Source organism: Fragaria vesca, linkage group LG2 (assembly GCF_000184155.1).
Source record: "Fragaria vesca subsp. vesca linkage group LG2, FraVesHawaii_1.0, whole genome shotgun sequence".
NCBI lineage: Eukaryota > Viridiplantae > Streptophyta > Magnoliopsida > Rosales > Rosaceae > Fragaria > Fragaria vesca.
In genome coordinates this window covers 18290750-18308644 of record NC_020492.1, presented here as the reverse complement: position 1 = coordinate 18308644, position 17895 = coordinate 18290750, and the positions used below count along the sequence as shown (strand labels likewise).

At 40.2% G+C, this 17895-nt stretch overlaps 5 protein-coding genes across 7 annotated transcripts in view; 2 read left to right on the top strand and 3 right to left on the bottom strand.

The window, feature by feature from the left end:
- LOC101314240 (GTP pyrophosphokinase-like) overlaps positions 1–17895 on the bottom strand; it is a 35489-nt gene that overhangs the window by 8711 nt on the left and 8883 nt on the right. Inside the window, exon 23 of the mRNA XM_004290766.1 lies at positions 2257–2263. Coding sequence (XP_004290814.1) covers positions 2257–2263 — 7 coding nt within the window. The remainder of the gene's footprint in view (positions 1–2256; positions 2264–17895) is intronic.
- LOC101290715 (putative lipoyltransferase-like protein, chloroplastic-like) lies at positions 2663–4066 on the top strand. The gene is made up of 3 exons (XM_004290771.1): positions 2663–3251; positions 3332–3482; positions 3587–4066. The coding sequence occupies exons 1-3, from the start codon at positions 2859–2861 to the stop codon at positions 3925–3927; spliced, it is 885 nt and encodes a 294-aa protein (XP_004290819.1). The 5' UTR covers positions 2663–2858; the 3' UTR covers positions 3928–4066.
- On the bottom strand, positions 7104–8412 carry LOC101314813 (ethylene-responsive transcription factor ERF071-like). 3 transcript variants are annotated; one of them, XM_004290769.1, is made up of 3 exons: positions 8078–8412; positions 7673–7984; positions 7104–7558 (listed from the first exon to the last, which is right to left on the bottom strand). In XM_004290769.1, the coding sequence occupies exons 1-3, from the start codon at positions 8229–8231 to the stop codon at positions 7275–7277; spliced, it is 750 nt and encodes a 249-aa protein (XP_004290817.1). In that variant the 5' UTR covers positions 8232–8412; the 3' UTR covers positions 7104–7274. The 3 variants fall into 3 exon arrangements, with proteins under 3 accessions (XP_004290817.1, XP_004290818.1, XP_004290816.1); XM_004290770.1 differs by having other exon boundaries at positions 7110–7516; XM_004290768.1 differs by having other exon boundaries at positions 7110–7984.
- LOC101291007 (proline-rich protein 3-like) lies at positions 11369–12245 on the top strand. Its single transcript, XM_004290772.1, has 2 exons — positions 11369–11690; positions 11817–12245. Exons 1-2 carry the CDS (start codon positions 11405–11407, stop codon positions 12161–12163), a joined length of 633 nt encoding a protein of 210 aa, XP_004290820.1. The 5' UTR covers positions 11369–11404; the 3' UTR covers positions 12164–12245.
- Positions 15966–17532, bottom strand: LOC101314527 (APO protein 2, chloroplastic-like). The gene is made up of 2 exons (XM_004290767.1): positions 16886–17532; positions 15966–16794 (listed from the first exon to the last, which is right to left on the bottom strand). The coding sequence occupies exons 1-2, from the start codon at positions 17506–17508 to the stop codon at positions 15966–15968; spliced, it is 1452 nt and encodes a 483-aa protein (XP_004290815.1). The 5' UTR covers positions 17509–17532.

The window sequence follows — 17895 nt, the reverse complement described above, 5'->3', positions numbered from 1 at the left end:
AAAAAAAAAAAATAAATATATATATATATATATATCGATTATACACTCATATATTTCACATCTAAAAGAACCGAGGTGCTTCATTAATATTTTCCTAGATACATGATCATGGGATTGTTTGGGTACGTATTTGTTTCATATATAGTCGATCCATATATATCCAGTTCGAATGAAATTGAGTTGGAGAAGGATCGAGTATCTTTAATCCGTCACAATTATGTAAGGAACACGCTTCAATGTAACATTGATCGATCCAAAACCACATCTATATAGTAATTTGTCTCGTATATAGCTTCCATTTCATACACTGTTAGTTTTCATGTAACATGGATATCCATCTTCTATTGAGATTAGGTTACATACTTCATACCTGAACATCGTCGTCTCCATATTTTACATGCATGCATTTGTGTCCTAACATCCACAGCCCATTGTCATCATAGCTAGCCTCCAGTACGTTCCGTTAATATAAATTAACACAGCCTACTGCTTGTAATAAGTTGTTGAACAAGGGAGCTTAGCATATACAGATTTAAGTACTGCCACTGTGTACAGTACTGATCGATTTCGCTGCCGGCCGTTACGGTTTGAAAAGATTTTATTCTCACTCTTTTTTTCCGGAAACAAAGAAAAGCTGCAGGTCATCACCATGGCTCTTCAGTCTTCACACAAAAGAATAAAAGCACCAAACATGTCTATCCCAGTTTTAGAGAAGGATAAAAAGCAGGAAGCCAATCCTCTCAAGGAACTAAAAGAGGTATGTACATAATTTCTTGGTTTGATTTATCGATATCGATATGTTTAAGTTTTACATGATCGATCCTTTAAATTTATACGTACACAGACACTACGCAGGCTTCAGAATCAGAAGCATGAGCTTCAGAAGAAGATCCTTGCAAATATTCTGAAGGCTCAACAAATGGTCGCAGCTGCGGATAGTAAGAAGGCACAGAAGCTATATGGTTCAATCGAAAGAAATTATGACCAATACGGTAAGATCCCTATCCTGCGAAAACATATATCCTGTGCATGTTATATTTTATGACTTGTTCTATGATTTGAAATCGATACGCAGTGTTGAAAAAATATACAGAGAAGAAGGGGCGCTTACAGAAGAAAATCGATAAGCTAATGAATTTCAGCTTTTGCATTGAGAATCAGGTATGTATGTACCTCATGTAATTAGTATTGTTTCAAATTCAAAATGGTGAAATAAGATTATATCCAATTTTTTCGTTCTTGTTTTAGATTACTTTACTGCAAGGACAAGCTAATACTGAGAAAACACCGGTTTATGATGGCTCACCAAAAAACGAAGAACCTGCAGTGAAATCTCAGTACATGGACATGACAATGTAAGTTGAATTCGACATTTATGCATTATATTTACCATTCATTCTCAAGTGAATTACTTGATGATATAGTAACTCTGGCGTTTATATTGTACAGGAACAATGATGAATTGAGGGAAATGTTAGATGAGATCAATAAGGCCATCGACTACATGCCATTGAAATCCTCAGCAAAATTAGGGAAGCGTTGTCAACATATACTGAACAAACCGTTTGTTTCGATGAAGAATAATCTCTGCAAGTTGTTTCGAAGTGTTAGATCAACTAGTGAAGGTCGACCAGGTCCGAGTCAGATAACAAATGGGGATAGAGGCCCTAGTCTCGCAACAACTCAACCAAAGTAACTAAACAACCACATTCCAGGATTTCGCCCCGTGCAAATGTGCAACTACTTGTTTTTCATTCACTGATTTCAAGAGAATGTAACATAATATTATTATCAAAACGTCTTTAATACACACTACGTGTATTTACACATATTATATTAATGGTTAAGATTAACAGACAGTACAGACATTAATACATATGTATGACTGATCAACCTGACCTTATATGTGGATGGATATGGATGATTAAAATTGCATTATGTACTCGAGTAGTTGAGTTTCTGCAATAGAGTTTTATTTTTTATTTTTATTTTTGTAGGTGTTAGCATACCCCGAAGGCTTCTTAAGTCCAGAAGTTAATCTTTATGCGCATATGAAATGCTCTAACTATGTATTGCAATACTATGTCTGACCACTTTGACAACTTAGTGGCTCGAACCTAGGGTAGAGGAATACACCCAACTAGGTAATATCCATTAGACCACTCTAACTATGCATTGCAGCATGTTTTTTGACAACTTTAACAGTTTCAGGGCTCTAACCTAGGTTGGCCCCACAGCCAACTTAACAATAACCACTAAGCCACTTGCAGTGGTCCAAATGTAGAGTTTGTAGTACACGACATGTATCTATGCATATCACGTGAATTAGATTAGATTACCTTAATGTAGGTACATGGTGGTTCCCATATAGAAATAGTTATGAATAGCTAAAATTACTCATATACTAATTAAGTACTAATACCCTTTATATATGCATTGCCGTGTATACAAGAACTTTTGATAGAAAAGAAGAATTCTACCATTTTCAATAAGTTACTTACAATCATTGGCCTTAAATCTTACGACTGACAAAAATATATGTCCGTAAACAGTAGCCTGATTGGTTAAATAGGTTAACTAATATCTTTTAAGTGTTTTTATGTATAAGATGTAAGATGCGTACGTTATTACGGTAAAGAAAAGAAAAAAAAATCCGCTCCCTCTTTTTCACCTTCGCCTGAAAGCTTTGAACGCCCCGCCTACTTCCCCATTCCCATTCATTTCGATACAAACCAAGAAGCTAGATATTGCTTCTTTCCACACATCTTTGTTGCTCTACTTCCCATTTTTCGCCTTCCTCCTTTGTTGCCCTTACAAATCAAGAGTCTCACTAATCAAAACATCAAAGATCATAACAGATGACTTTCATGGCTACCCAATCTTTCGCCGCCTCAATCCCACCGTACCCAGTTTCCAATCACCACCCTAAACCTCCTCGGCTCCTCTCCCCCAGAATCCAACCAATCCCAGCCGTTAAAACCCAGCACTGTGAGTGCTTCAATCTGTACAAGGAGCTAGTTCCTTACAGGCAAGCCTGGTCTTGGCAGAAGAGCTTAGTCAAAGAGAAGAAGGCTCTGATTGAGAGGAATAAGCACTGCCCAGACTCGCTCATTGTTCTTCAGCATCCGCCTGTTTATACAATGGGCACCGGCAGCTCCGAGAAGTTCCTCAATTTCGACATCACGGATGCGCCGTTTGATGTTCACCGCACCGAGCGCGGCGGCGAGGTTACATATCATGGTCCTGGTCAGGTAGTGGTGTAAACTACTTCAGTTTATGTTGGATGTAATTTTGCGGAGCTAACTTATGATGCATATTTGTGGTAATGTAGATAGTAATGTACCCCATTATGAATCTCCGGAATCACAAAATGGATCTTCATTGGTACCTCAGGTCACTTGAGGAGGTGATCATTCGCGCTCTTTCAAACACATTTTCTATCAAGGCCTCTCGGCTTGAGGGCTTAACTGGTGTTTGGCATGGTATGCTTCCGAATACGCAATCTATTTTTTGACTTTTGCATAGTTGGTAATGTTGAAAAGAAAACAAACAAGAAATGTAGATTCATATGTTATTTTTTTGTCAGGAAACCAGAAACTAGCAGCCATTGGTATACGAGTGTCTCAGTGGATAGCTTATCACGGTCTAGCAGTGAACGTGACCACAGATTTAACTCCTTTTGGTTGGATAGTACCGTGTGGTTTGCAAAACTATCAGGTCGGAAGCATTAGAGGGTTGTTAGGGGAGTTTGAGTCATTTGACGATAATAGAAGAAAACAGCTACCTGATGCTGATGATGGCCAACTACTTGATATTGCCTGTAAATCTTTGATCAATGAGTTTTCAGAGGTTTTTCAGGTTGGAATCAATTATGAAACCATCTCGAGGTTAGAGTTTCTGGAAAGTGAACCTGTAAAGCCTCTATAAGAGGAAGTAGTTTAGTTGTGGGATTCATGCCAAAAATTGCTGGTGTGAAACAGATGTTAACACCCGTGAACATTTTCATTTCCAATCTGTTCCTAGAGGAGTTGGTCATGTCACCAAACAGAATTACATAAAAGTTTCATGAGCAATGGTGCGGACTAGGAGTGCGGCAACTGGAATGGATTTATTGGAGAAAAATAGAAAAGAGGTATCTCCCATAAATCCAGTTCAGTTGCCGCACTCCTATTTCCACATAACTGATCAGAAATAAATAGCCCTGCCATTAGCCTCCAGATTGTCACGACCACCGGTTTCCTTTGGTTCACTTCAGCCTGTTGCTTATGTAGCAGAGAGTATAGAACACTTGTTGCACGTTGAACATTTCAAATGCGACAAAAGTGAGCAGCAAATATAACATTACATTTCCGTTCTTTTTATCTCTTGGAAAGTAACTTGCATTGTCAGCCCGTGAGGTTTGGAACCTGTTTGAGCAAGTTTGAGGTATTGAGCTATTTTCAGTAGGATTTAGGTGTGCCATCATGAAGTATATGTCACTGAACTATTTTGACATTAGTCGAATTGAAATGGAGTCTGTTATTTTACATAAGGAAACCTTTTCAATCAATTAAACATTTTGATAGTTGATTACTTGTTGATAAGCACTAATAATGAATGTGAAAGTATGAAGGTGTAATACTATTGATTCCCAGTTACTGTTGTCTGTTATTGTTGCTCGTATGTCTTGATTGACAGACAAGATTCCACTGTGAATCTGTGATGTCCTCTTGTTTCATTCTCCTTCTCTTTGATTTGATGTTTGGATTTTGGAGGCCTCTGTTTGGAATGAAGTTGTCTTAAAATATTGTTAGATGTTTTATGTGCTTCTAATTTCTGCTGTTTTGCCGGTGGATTTTATTAAGCTAGGTTGTGTTCCTGTCTTTATGTCTTAGTCCTTTGCCTGATCCGAGTATTACTTTTATTTCCACATCTTACTAATCTGCATATCCTTAAACTTCTTAAGCACTGGATAGCCTTCCATATTCTTATGCAGTCACAACAAGCATGCTTACCCAGATTGATATAGATGTGCAGTGTTGCTCTCTACGTTTGATGTTCTGGTTAATTGTTGTTTTGAGAGGTGGAGATTGTGAAACACCAGATGCTTATTATGCTTTTGATGCACTTTGGACACTACCTTAATAGATGTTGGTATATTAATCTGTGGAAACATTTGGATTAAGATTATTATGAAGTAGGCACTGCAGTGAAACTAACCTGCTTTCTTTTATCCTCAGTTTAAATCTGTTAATGCCTTGATAATATAATGTTTTAAGTGGTGTCTATGAAGTTGATAGATATGGCAGTCTTCCCATATGCAATTGTAGGATAGCTTAGAATTTTAAGTTGTATTGGTCATAATAGTGACCTTGTGGAACGTCACATACTTGTATGGTATTGGTTTGGTTAAGGAAACTCTCATTGTGGATTAGTTGGCCTAATCAACAATGGAAACTGTATTAAATGGCCTCACCAGAGACATAATATTCCTCCAACTGCCTTCCAGTTTCAATGCATGAATGATGCTGCCTGGCTTCATATTTTGTGCTGCAGTCCTTTTGGCAACACTCACTGTGATTCTCCTGGCTTTAGTTTCTCCAGTACCCGAAAGAAAGCCCTCGCCGCCTTGGCTTGACCTTTCCTTGTACATCCAGCAGCCACACATTGCAAGCTCCAATGCACATCAGCCGGTGGCACAAGCAGACACCGGAGCATTCATCTTCCACCGCAAGCTCACGGAGGGACCCGAGAACACTTCTCGGGTAGTTGGAAAAGCTCAAGGTTTCATTATCCCTATGGAAGACTTCGCACAGTCGGCATTCAATATCATCTACCTCACATTTCACACGCCTGAGTATTCCGGTAGCCTTAGCGTTCAGGCCAAGCATGTTTCCCACAAAGACAGAGAAGAACTCACCGTGATGGGTGGAACAGGATCGTTTGCTTTTGCTCGCGGACTAGCTGATTTTGCTCAGAGTGATCAGCAGTCGCCCGGTGCCGAATCCACTTACCATGTCAAGCTGCAGCTTAGATTTCCTAATCAGTCTCGCACTACTCTAGGCTGATGAACCTGCTCCGTTTGCTTAGCTCAAAATCAAATTGGTCATATTGATATCTTCCACTTGTATTTTTGCCCCGTAACCCCCTCCTATAAATTGGCGTGTAGATAACCGAAGTTTATTTGGACCTAATTGGTCCTTTCTGATTATTAATACACTGATGGCATCTATCGCATTTGTAGGGGTTGTCCAAATTTTGTTCGCTAGTTGCTCAAGGAGAGAGTTTTCAATGAGGATCTTATTATGTATAAGGATCTTGTAAGGATTTCTAAATAAAAGAGTTGCATGATGACATGGATATATCAGAATCTGAATGTATTCGTTAAAACTCAAAACTTTCATCCAACCATCTATTTAAAAGTCATCGCTTGATCCTTACATTTGTAAGCTTCCTGTTGGTTGAAGAACTATAGTACAAGACTCGGCGTGTCGGCCACGGCGGGAAAAGACTAGGCCATGGCTCTCTTAATATTGGGCCTAGATTACAGCTAGCCCAGCCCGATGAAATTTATGACCCTATCCAAATCTGCATAGGCATAATCTGCGTGTTTGATTTACGATAGGGTGCCAGTGGCTCAGTGAGTACGACAGACGTACAAGTCTGAATGATGGGCTGGAAGGTAATAAGTACAAGTTTATAAAGGTGGGAATCTATTGGCGCCGACGATTAGAAAACAAGGGAACCTGGTAAAGGCATTGAAAACCAGTAGCGCAGCTGGGAATGGGAAACAAAACCACCCGGAATCACGCAAGTTGCAAATTCTGCAACATCATTCATCACATTCACCAACCCAATCTACCACCATGATTTCTACGCTTGCAGCTAGCTGTCTGTGTTTGTTAATAACTTTTCTTCTTCTTCTTCTTCCTCTTTTTTTCTCGAAATTTGTTAATGACTTCTCTGGAATATGATTCTACGAACGATTATAATTCCTACCATGCGGGACATGATCGTTTTACTTTGTTTATGGTGATCATGGTAAAAACAGAGTGCTGTTGGTGAAATCGATTCAGGCCGCTTTGCCGCAGAACAATTCTTTAACATGAACGATCATAAGAAAGTAAAATGAAAACTGAAAGGGAACTTAAAATATTCAAATGTCGATAACAAATACATAAAATTAGCCGTTTGATACAGTTTTTATGACTAAGACTGAACATTAATTAAACAAGAATCAATGAACAAACTCATCAATTCATCAATCAATTAAAGAGGTGACAGAAGCAGGAACATTAATTCTCGTTCTCATCATCAAAGATCCAAAGATCATCAACCATGCTTTCCTGAGCAGTAGGATTCACAGGGGCTATGGACTGCCCATCCAGATATGGAATCTGATAGAATTTCATGTAGTTCTCATACGCCATTAGCTCCTCAGAAAGCTTTTGAACTTCATTCTCTTCAGCAGCCACAATCGTATTCCCTTGTATTGATTCCTCTTTCTCTTTCTCATCGTGAATGCAACCCACCAACCCTGTTGAAGAGTAAGTCCCCTCAGAACCAGACCCAGAATTTTCTTCCCCAGAGAAAACAATTGGGTCAGTAGTATTCACAACAAACCCATTTGAATTTGAGGGAAATGCTATAGTCTGGTTCAGATCATAACCCATATGATTGTCACTGAAGTTACCTGTATTATTAAGCTGACATGGATGATGAGCAGGGTTGGAATTGGAAACTCTCAGATGAGTCTGATGAGGATTGTAATCTTGGTCATCTTCATTAGGGAAATTAACCTTGGCTTTCTTGCCGCGGATTTTGCGAGCCTCCCTGTCATAAGCTCTGGCTGCTTCTTCAGCCGTGTTGAAGGTACCAAGCCAAACTCGGACTCCTTTTCTCGGGTCGCGAATCTCAGCGGCCCATTTGCCCCATGGGCGCTGCCTGATGCCTCTGTAGAGGTTCTTCCTCTGCCGCTTGGCGGGCTTCTGTTCTTGCACGCCCCCTGTTTTGTGTAAAACATAAGTCTCACTTATTGTCTAATCGAATTTTTCATTTTAAAGACACATACGTAACAAGGAAAGAAGAGCATGCATACCTGAAATGGGTTGGGGTGTTTTGGTGGAAGGTGAGTCGACCTTGTGACAAGGTGTGGTGAGATCTGAGTTGAAGAAATTGTCCGGCCATATCTCGGCGGAGACACGGCGGCGGTTGCGAGGGATGAACTCAGCGATTCTATCACCGCCACACATTCTTGTTTCTTGAGCTTGAAGAGACTTTAGGATTTGTGAGAGGTTTTGTTGAAATGAGAGAGGGGGATGTTTAAGACTTGGGAAGGGTTTTAGAATGAGGTAGAAATGAAGAGGGAGGAGGGGGGGCTTTTGTACGAGGAGAATTGACACTGCTTCTATGGATATGTCATAATGTGGAACCTTCGTTGGGATTTACCTCATCGAGTCATCGTTTTATAACATTGTTACCGTACACCTATTGGCTCACTTTCTCTCGATCGTCACCATTTGGAACTTGCGTGGCTGCCAAGGATCTCAATGGCATAGGATGGACCGTGATATAAAATGACCAAATGGCCTTCACTTTGTCATACAGCTCCGAGGGACGTACAGCTACTCCCTCACGTAAATGGTAAATGGTAAATGGTAGATATTTCTTTGAGTCAGAGGGTTGTACAATGTTAATGACTTGACTATGCTATGTTAGACCGTTTCAAGTCTCAACATGGGAACCCCGAATCCCTCATGTTAGACATTAGGCATCACTCAATTTCGAAAATAAACTTTTACTGATTTGTAACAAAAACATTTTTAAAGAGTAGTCAATCTTCATAAACTTCTTCGTAAATGTGAATTTTAAGAATATCTCCATTTCGAAAATAAACTCAAATTTACTTCACAAGCGATGTTTCTGGTTTAAGTAAAACTTAAAAGGCGAAAACAAGAGATCATATCAAAATCACCTTGGTACCGGTGAGAATTTTGCCCGTGAGCTCTACAGTGTGCCAATCTCACTACTAGCTAGCACCCTAAATTTAGACAAAGTTAACATCTTGGTAAATTTTCAAATGATGATCACAACGGTACGGTAAGCAGTTTGGTAATTGGATACAATCTAATAAACTCGCCAGCCTTCCCTTGCTACACAAGTCAATAGATTAAGGAATTAATTAAGGACACTTGAAACCCGTCATTGAGGTAGCAAAGCACATCGTACTTGAGTAGAAAGGCTTTCAGATACTGCAAAGGGGAATTATAATATAGCAACTGGGGATTAACATATATACCACTTTGAATTGGTTCACCAATGTTTACTGAGTTCTCAAAGAAGTTGGTAGACACTTCAAGTTTTGTATATACTGATACTACTAGCTGTTTTGAACCCAGTAAATTAAGCACCTTGTATGATTAAGTGATTGGCATAAACTATGTTAATCAAAGAGGTGGGATTGAACTGATAAACAGCTAGCAAAATAAAGTACGTCGGTATAGCTAGCTCCATATATATGAATTAATTGACTGTCAATTTTTGTGACATGCTTGAGATAGTGTAGTCCAATTTGGAAAGAAAAATAATAATATATATATATATATATATATATATATATATATATATTGTGACTGTCAAACAATAATATTAATGATCTGAGGATATCCCATAAAAAATATGACTGTCTTGTAGAAGAACCTAGCTTCTACCATGCAAAGACAAACTAAAACCTGAAAAAAATAAGAAACAAGGCCTCAAGAAAATTGAGCTAACGAAAAATACAATCCACTTTGATGCAGGTTGATGTTTTTTCAAACATTAATCCTCACCATTGTTTTTCTCGAGGTCTTTTTCCGTGGAACTCTGGGTTTCCGCCTTTTATGTTTCTCAGCCTTACAGTTTACATCCCTGAAACTACTAGGAGATGGAGATGCTTCACTAGAACTCAAAGGAATCTTCAGCTTGCAGATCCAGTTACGTTTATAAAACTTTACGTACTCTTTTACCTTCATGGTAGCCTCCACGTCAATACTGTAAACACCCGCAGCGCTCTCCGCCTTAAACTGAACTAGGTCACTATCCCAAAACCTCATCGACGGCTGCCCTTGAAGATTTCCATGCAGGATGGTCGTGTTCTGGTGACTCTGTCTGAAGGGTGGCAGGGAACTCGTAGCAAAGTACTGATTCGCATACTCGGCGACAACTTGGACGCTCTTGTATTGCATGGCTTTTTTTTTGTTGGTGTTGTAGACGGCGAGGTCGAGGGTAAGGTTGTAGTTGAGATTGTTGCCGATGAGCTTGAATTGGGTGAGGGAGGCATTAGTAATGGTGACGGAAGGCCTGGGAGGAATGGCGTAGAGGAACACGAAGATGCAAGATACGAGGAGGAGGAGGCCTACACCCACAAGGGCGAGGATCCTCTTATTTGTAGTGACGAACTTGAGGAGTGCTTCTTTGTGTTCAGGTTTCATGGTTGAGATAAAGGGATCGATGGCCAAAGAAATAAAGTATATGCATAAACTGAACTATGTGCTCCTCTTTATAGTGGTAGCTATGCTAAGGGTAAATCTTTATGGAATCTACGACAACTCAAAAACGCAAAGAACAATTGAAACAAGAGAATACATTAGGTACATGAGAATGGAAAGTAAATATACAAGAATCTACGTACATGAGATTTAAACTTGCTTTGGAAGAAATTTCCCAATTACCTATTTCACGTATATATTAATTAATTTCCTGATTCTCCTCTTCTTCTTCTTCTTCTTTTTTTTTTTTTTTGACAATCTTAAAATAATTTAAATAAAAAATATAGAACATAAGAGTGCGCGAGGGGCAGAAAGCCAAAAACGATAAGGATCTCGTGAATCTTTCAAGTAAAAGCCTCGGCAGGAAGCTATAGCCAAAATGCTAAGAAAATACAATTTCATGTATCATAGATGCATGTTTACATTGTCTGGAGGGTTTATTATATTATGACTAAAACAAATTCTTCTTCCCATGTATTCTTAAAAATGTTACATGTTTCTTAGCTTTCAAACTTCTTCATCAATATGTTAAGTGGTCTCAATGCGGGTCATGAGTAGCCTCCTATCACTAACCATAAGGCTTACCACCAATATTTGAGAAACTTTTTTGGCCCAGAAAATTGTACCCTAGGCAATACTAGTACGTAGCAGTAGGATATATAGTGACATACATTGAGAAGGACGTAGGAGCACCCACGTCTGCAAAATCTTAGTGCCAGCCTATAGATATTGTGGGGAGAATGGCGTAGATTACTTAACCGACGTGCAGTGCATCATTATGCTCCTGTAGTAGATAGAAACTATACCTATATAAGGACCTGGCAGTGACTCTTAAGTTTCAATAGCCAGCAATCCTTCACCTCTTGTACTTTGTGTGTGCTGTTAGTACAATTGCAATGGCTCTCACTCGCTTCCTCTTTCCCACCTGTCTGGTTGTACTTTCATTGCTACTTATCGACGTCTCTGCTGATTATGGCTATGCCTCAAAACCACCACAGGTTGAGCAACCAAAACCTCCACAGGTTCAAAAGCCAGAAGCACCACAGGTTGAGAAACCAAATCCACCACAGGTTGAGAAACCAAAACTAGATCAATCGTATGGAGAACTACTACCTCACAATCTCTTCGGCATTCAAGGGCTTGTTTTATGTACCTCAGGCCTTAAAGCTTTCCCAATTCAAGGTAATGTAGCTCTAACTTTATATCAGTGATTCTATGTATAATATAGGGTAAAACTTCACAAAAATAACTTGAACTTCAAGCAACCGATCGACACCGGTACTTCAGATTTTAACACTTGCTATGCAGGAGCTGTGGCAAGGATTACATGCGTGGGAGAGGACGAAAATGGGTATGAGACTGCACCTTTCTCCATGTTAGCTGGTGCAACTGATGCCAAGGGTTACTTCTTTGCAACATTGTCACCGTCAAAGCTTGAAGATAGTTACAACAAGAAATGGAAGCTCACCGAGTGCAAGGCATTCCTTGACAGTTCTCCATTGGAGAGCTGCAAAGTCCCTACTGACGCCAACCATGGAATCAGTGGTGCTCCTCTTGCTTCTTATCGCACGCTCAATGCCAAGAACATGAAGTTGTTCTCTGTTGGACCCTTCTTCTACACCTCAGAACCTAAACCAGCCCCTAATGGCTATTAGTTATGTTCTTTGTCTACTAATTCAATTGAACGGGGGAGAGTTTTCATTGTTGTTTGTTAAATATGCTTAAATTTATTAGTTGTAAGGCTTGAGTGGTTTTCAACTTTGCCATTTGGGATTATTTTGTAACAAGTTTGCTCTGTTAGAGCATATATATGCTTTGTTTTTCACATTGCTTTGCTAATATATAAAATTTTTCCTCTAACACCTCTCTCGTATATTGTGCTTTCTTTGTATACTTCTCCTTCAACATTCCTCAAGGCTAGAACTTTCTAAACAACACTGAGCAGTCAGAGCAACTTAGACGGAATAGACATATCGGTTGAAAATTGGGAGTGCAATGATTAAAATGTGCGAGACTAAAACGTTGAGACCCTAGAAGTATAGAGACTAAACTGTTTTTATCCAAAATATGGAGATAAATTTGAACGATGAGCAATCTTCTGAATGGTAGTGTAAATGAATGCAATCACAGAATGAATCAAATTCCTTCTAGGAAACCTGACAAATCCAAATCCTTATATGAGCAGGAAAACGAATTAACCAGCCCAAAACCTAGACTAGAAGGAAACAGAACTCGCATGGGAGTCTATATAAATATACATAGCCTCTCTTCTACTAATCCTCATCTGAATCAAAACTTGTGATCGACGTACCCGAAACTCTGCAACCATGGTTCTCGAGGCGACAATGATTTGCATCGACAATTCAGAATATATGCGAAACGAAGATTACTCTCCCTCCCGATGCTTAGCTCAGGCCGATGCAGTAAATCTCATCTGTGGTATGAAAACCCAGGACAACCCGGAAAACACAGTTGGGGTGTTGACAATGGCAGGCAAAGCGGTTCGCGTACTCACCACGCCCACCTCTGATATTGGCAAGATTTTGACATGCACGCATGGCCTCGAAATTGGTGGTGAGATGAACATAGCAGGTGCAATCCAGGTAGCTCAGTTGGCTCTTAAGCATCGCCAAAACAAAAACCAACAACAAAGGATTGTAGTTTTTGCTGGAAGTACAGTCAAGAATGACAAAAAGGCATTGGAAATAATTGGGAAGAAACTGAAGAAAAATAGTGTTGCTCTTGACATTGTCGATTTTGGAGGAGAAGATGAAGAAAAGTCGGAGAAGCTGGATGCCCTTGTTTCTGCTGTTGATAATGGCACTAGTCACATAGTCCATATCCCTCATGGTCAAAATCTTTCTGATGTTATTCTAAGTTCACCTATATTAACAAGTAACGAAGGAGGAGCTGGCTTTGCAGCCGCAGCAGCTGGTATTGGTGGTTCTTCTGGCCTTGAGTTTGGAGTAGATCCTAATATAGATCCCGAGCTTGCTCTTGCCCTTCGAATGTCAATGGAAGAGGAAAGGGCAAGACAAGAGGCTGCTGCAGCCAGAAGAGCGGAGGAAGAAGCTGCTACACAAGGGAAAGAAGAGGAACGACAATCCAAATCGGAGGATGTGGCCATGACAGAAAGAGATGATGTTGAAATGGTTGATGAGGATGCCTTGCTAGTGCAAGCTCTTGCGATGTCAATGAATAACTATGGCTCTGATAGTTCTGCAGTAGGTGATGCTGCGATGTCAGAGGCAACTGGTGTGGACGAGGATTTGGCTCTGGCTCTTCCAATGTCCATACAGGAAAGCGCAAAAGGGGCATCATCATCCGAGGCAGCTGATGTGAGCAAGGTGTTGGAGGATCAGTCTTTTATTTCGTCTATCCTGGCATCCCTTCCAGGAGTTGACTCCAATGATCCTTCTGTGAAGGAGTTTTTTGCATCTCTGAATAATCAGTCCAAAGAGTTTCTTGCATCTCTGAATAATCAGTCCAAAAAGGATGAACAAGATCCATCTAATGACCAGAAGAAATGAAGTGTAACGGAATTGCTTCTTCAAAACCAAAGATCTTTTCATAGGAATCGAAGTGTCCTATAGGCTTAATCCCCTCTTTGATTGTGTATTTGTGTTGCTTATGATTTTTCTCTAACCTATACATTAGTGTTCTTCATTTTCTAATGAATCAGCAAGTCTTTTGTGCATGAATCATTCATATGTGTTCTATATATGAGAGTAATCGCAATAAAGATGCAAAAATCTATAGATCTCACCTCTCTAAAATAATTTTGGTGTGTTTTTCTGACTCTGGAAATCATTAGAAGGAAAGTGTGTTGAAACTTTTGAGAACTGTTAGTTCTAGAATTACTTAAATTAAGACCTTTGGTGGGAAAATGACAGTCTTAACCAAAAAACAATCGTGTGCTATAGTCACTAGCTTTTCGAATTACATTTTACCGTTTTAAAATTACATTTTCATTATATACTCTGGTAAAATCAAAATTGCATGAGAAAAGGTCAACTGGTTGGCCTGGATTATTTTATCACCCAATGATTTACCTAATGAAACAGAATTTGATTTCTTAAATATCAAGCCCACCCTCAAGAAGATGCAGTGTATCAAAAACGACATGGAAACATCTTGTTAACAAGCTCTACATGCATGTCGTGCAACCAACTACTAATGTTTTCAAGAATCATGTATTTATTCGACCAAAGAAAAACAAGGTACCTATCCCTTATAAAAACGCCATAGTTGATGCCCCTAATTCCATCATCCAGTCCTCACCATTTGTTTTCACAGTATTAGAACTTCAACCAATACTTTGAAAATGGCTTTGAATCATTTCATCTCATATGCTAGTTCATTGTTAATCTTGGCAGCAATGGTGGCTGCAGCTTCTGCAAAACCCGAGTATGAGAAACCCAAACTAGAAAAGGAGAACTTACTATCAACTATTATGGGCATTCAAGGTCTTGTTTACTGCAAATCAGGCCCTAAAGTCACTCCCCTTGAAGGTATTAACTGGCTCTATATCTGGTTATGATGAACTGGCTACATTTATGTATAGTAGTGTTGGGCATTTCTCTGTGGAAAATGACTAGGTTTCTCTGATTCAGATAAATTTGAGTAAATTCATATCATGTTGTAGTCTCTAATCCATAATCAAACTTTTCTTCCAGGATCAGTGGCCAGGATAACATGTGAGGCTGTAGATGAATATGGGTTTCAAGCTGCACCAATCACCATTTTGAGTGATGCAACTGATGAAAGAGGCTACTTCCTTGCAACGTTATCTCCTTTTGAGATTCAAAACAAGAAGAAGAAGCTGACACAGTGCAAAGCTTTTCTTGAACTCTCTCCACTAGATTCTTGCAACGTTCTCACAGATGCAAACAACGGAATCAGTGGCGCTCTACTCACTGCATATCAGCTCCTCCATGAGAAGAACATGAAGTTATTTACTGTAGGGCCTTTTGTTTTCACATCAGAATCTAAACCAGTCGATAATGGTTACTAGACACACTATATGAACCGTACATCAGAATCTAAACCAGTCGATAATGGTTACTAGACACACTATATGAACCGTAACATTGAGTTGCTAAAGTTAGCAGCCCTTCAACAAATGTACCAAGATTGATCTGTTCTAGTTAAAAGACGAGTGATGAAGATTCCTTCATAAAGGTGGAGAAAAACAGATGTAACACAGACAAGAATGTGGATATTATAAATGTCAATGCTCATGTTCTTTTTCTTTCAATAGTAATCAAAGAGAAAATTTCAGGCGCTACCACCTCTATTACCAGTAATTTATCTAGTGATGAAGGAATTGTTTTGAAACTAATTCATGAGCAGGTAAACATGTACAAATCTATCACTTTGCATTCAATTCGAATATATTGTGCATACAATTCACTGAACTGAAAAGAGCAGAAGAAGGGGCAGGATCAACTTACCTCATCAAACCACCATTTCAGCTTCTCTAACATTTGAGGGAATCCCCACATCCAACCGCATAGTTGGTCTGTATTCATCGGGCACAGCAGCGCCTGCCTGAACACACATTTCAACCACCGCTGGGGCTTGTCCGTAGAAGCTCCTGAGCTCACGTTGCAATGGTGGTCCATTCACATCCGGCACATGCCACACATATCTTGGTGGTATCAAGTCATTGAGCACTGCGGCCTGCCATCCATGCTGCCCATTTCGCTGTTGATGCTTGAAAGCACCACAGTTCTGAGCTTTGTGCCCACTTGGACCTACATGAATCTCAGGGCAATACCCACAAACCCTCACCAAATACATCTTCATTAGCCTCTTGGCTCCTTTCCTCATCTGTTCCCATGCCTGCAGAGTTTCCTCAGCAAGCAAGATCCTCTCCTCTTCATTACATGGCGCCACAATCTCCGAATCATCTAACTCAGCTAACACCGTTCCCCTGGGACCTTCAGGCTCTGGTAGCTCACTCTCATCAGCATCAACAAACTCACTTTTCGCAATGCGGATGATTGGCTTTCTCCTCCTCTTAGTAGGATACTCAGGGATTTCAACCCCAGCCTGAATGCAAAGCTCAACTACTGCTGGAATCCTCGGAATCGCAAATCTCTCCTCATGAGGAATTCGCTTTCCAAGCCGATCAAACAAGTGGAAAGCCTCAACAGGCAAGAAAATATCATCCACAGTTGCATTCATTAACCAATCATGAACGCCCTTCCGGCTACCACTATCCGGCCCCTTACAAGACTTGAACGGATGCCCAACCGGTCCAACATGAATCTCATTACAAAACCTGCACACAGCCACATAAACCAACCAAACTTCAATTAACATTTATGCATAGTTACTAACAAGTTTCGAGTTTCGAAAACAAAAAAACTGACCTGCAGGCATGTACAGGCACCACTTTTAGAAGCTTCTTGAGGTTGTTGATCAGTGTGACTCTGGCATTGTACACATCATAAGCAACTGGTATAAACGACTTGACAAGCAAGCCGTTCTTGGGAGGTGGGACAGGCTTTTTGGGCTTGCCTTTACTCTGCTTAAGCCTCTCCCTCGCCGCACGCCTCAAATCTACTATGGGCACCGGGAAGGGCTTCTTCTCTCTTTTGGAATAGTACTTAGGAAAGTCCGAGTTTTGAGGAGGATGATTCTCACTCCTCACCACCAATTGGGAGACTCTTCTGGGCTTCAACGAAAGCTTGAGTATGCTCTTCTGCGAAGACAATGGATTCAAAAGGGAAGTGAAGAGGCGGGGATTGAGAAATTCTGATTTGGATGAAATCTGGAGGGTGCCAAGTTTGGAAGGGAAGTCCATTTGTTCACCAGACCAGAGAAAAGCTATATTGCCATGCGAGAAGGTTTGAAACCAAGTAGAAGGAGAGGGAGTTATCTCACTAATATACTGTAGGGATTTTGTGGAGGAGTGTAACAGAGAGGTTTTGAGTGGAGAGGGCTGTGAAGAAGAAGAAGAAGATAGAGCAAGGCCCCGTATCGCGTCCACCATACAGATACAATACGGTTACGCCATGGATACGTCTGGATACGACACGGATACGACCTAATACGCTTGGATACGTCTGAATACGCCTCTGATGCATCATCCGAATACATGGCTTGAGTTTGTTGGGCTTGGAATCGCGTGTGCATACGCGTATCTGAATACATGTTTTTTGTTACCAATTTGAATCAGCTGGGATGGAGAGTTAATCGCTATGTTACACCGATACTCCATCTTTATAGAGTGTCGGACACTCCGACACTCCCGACACACCGATACCAATACGATACACCAAAATATATATCTGATACGCCATGTGACGTGTCCAAAAAAGTTGACATTTTAAACACGTTGACCGACATGCCACGTCAGCGTATATTGACTGAAAAAAAA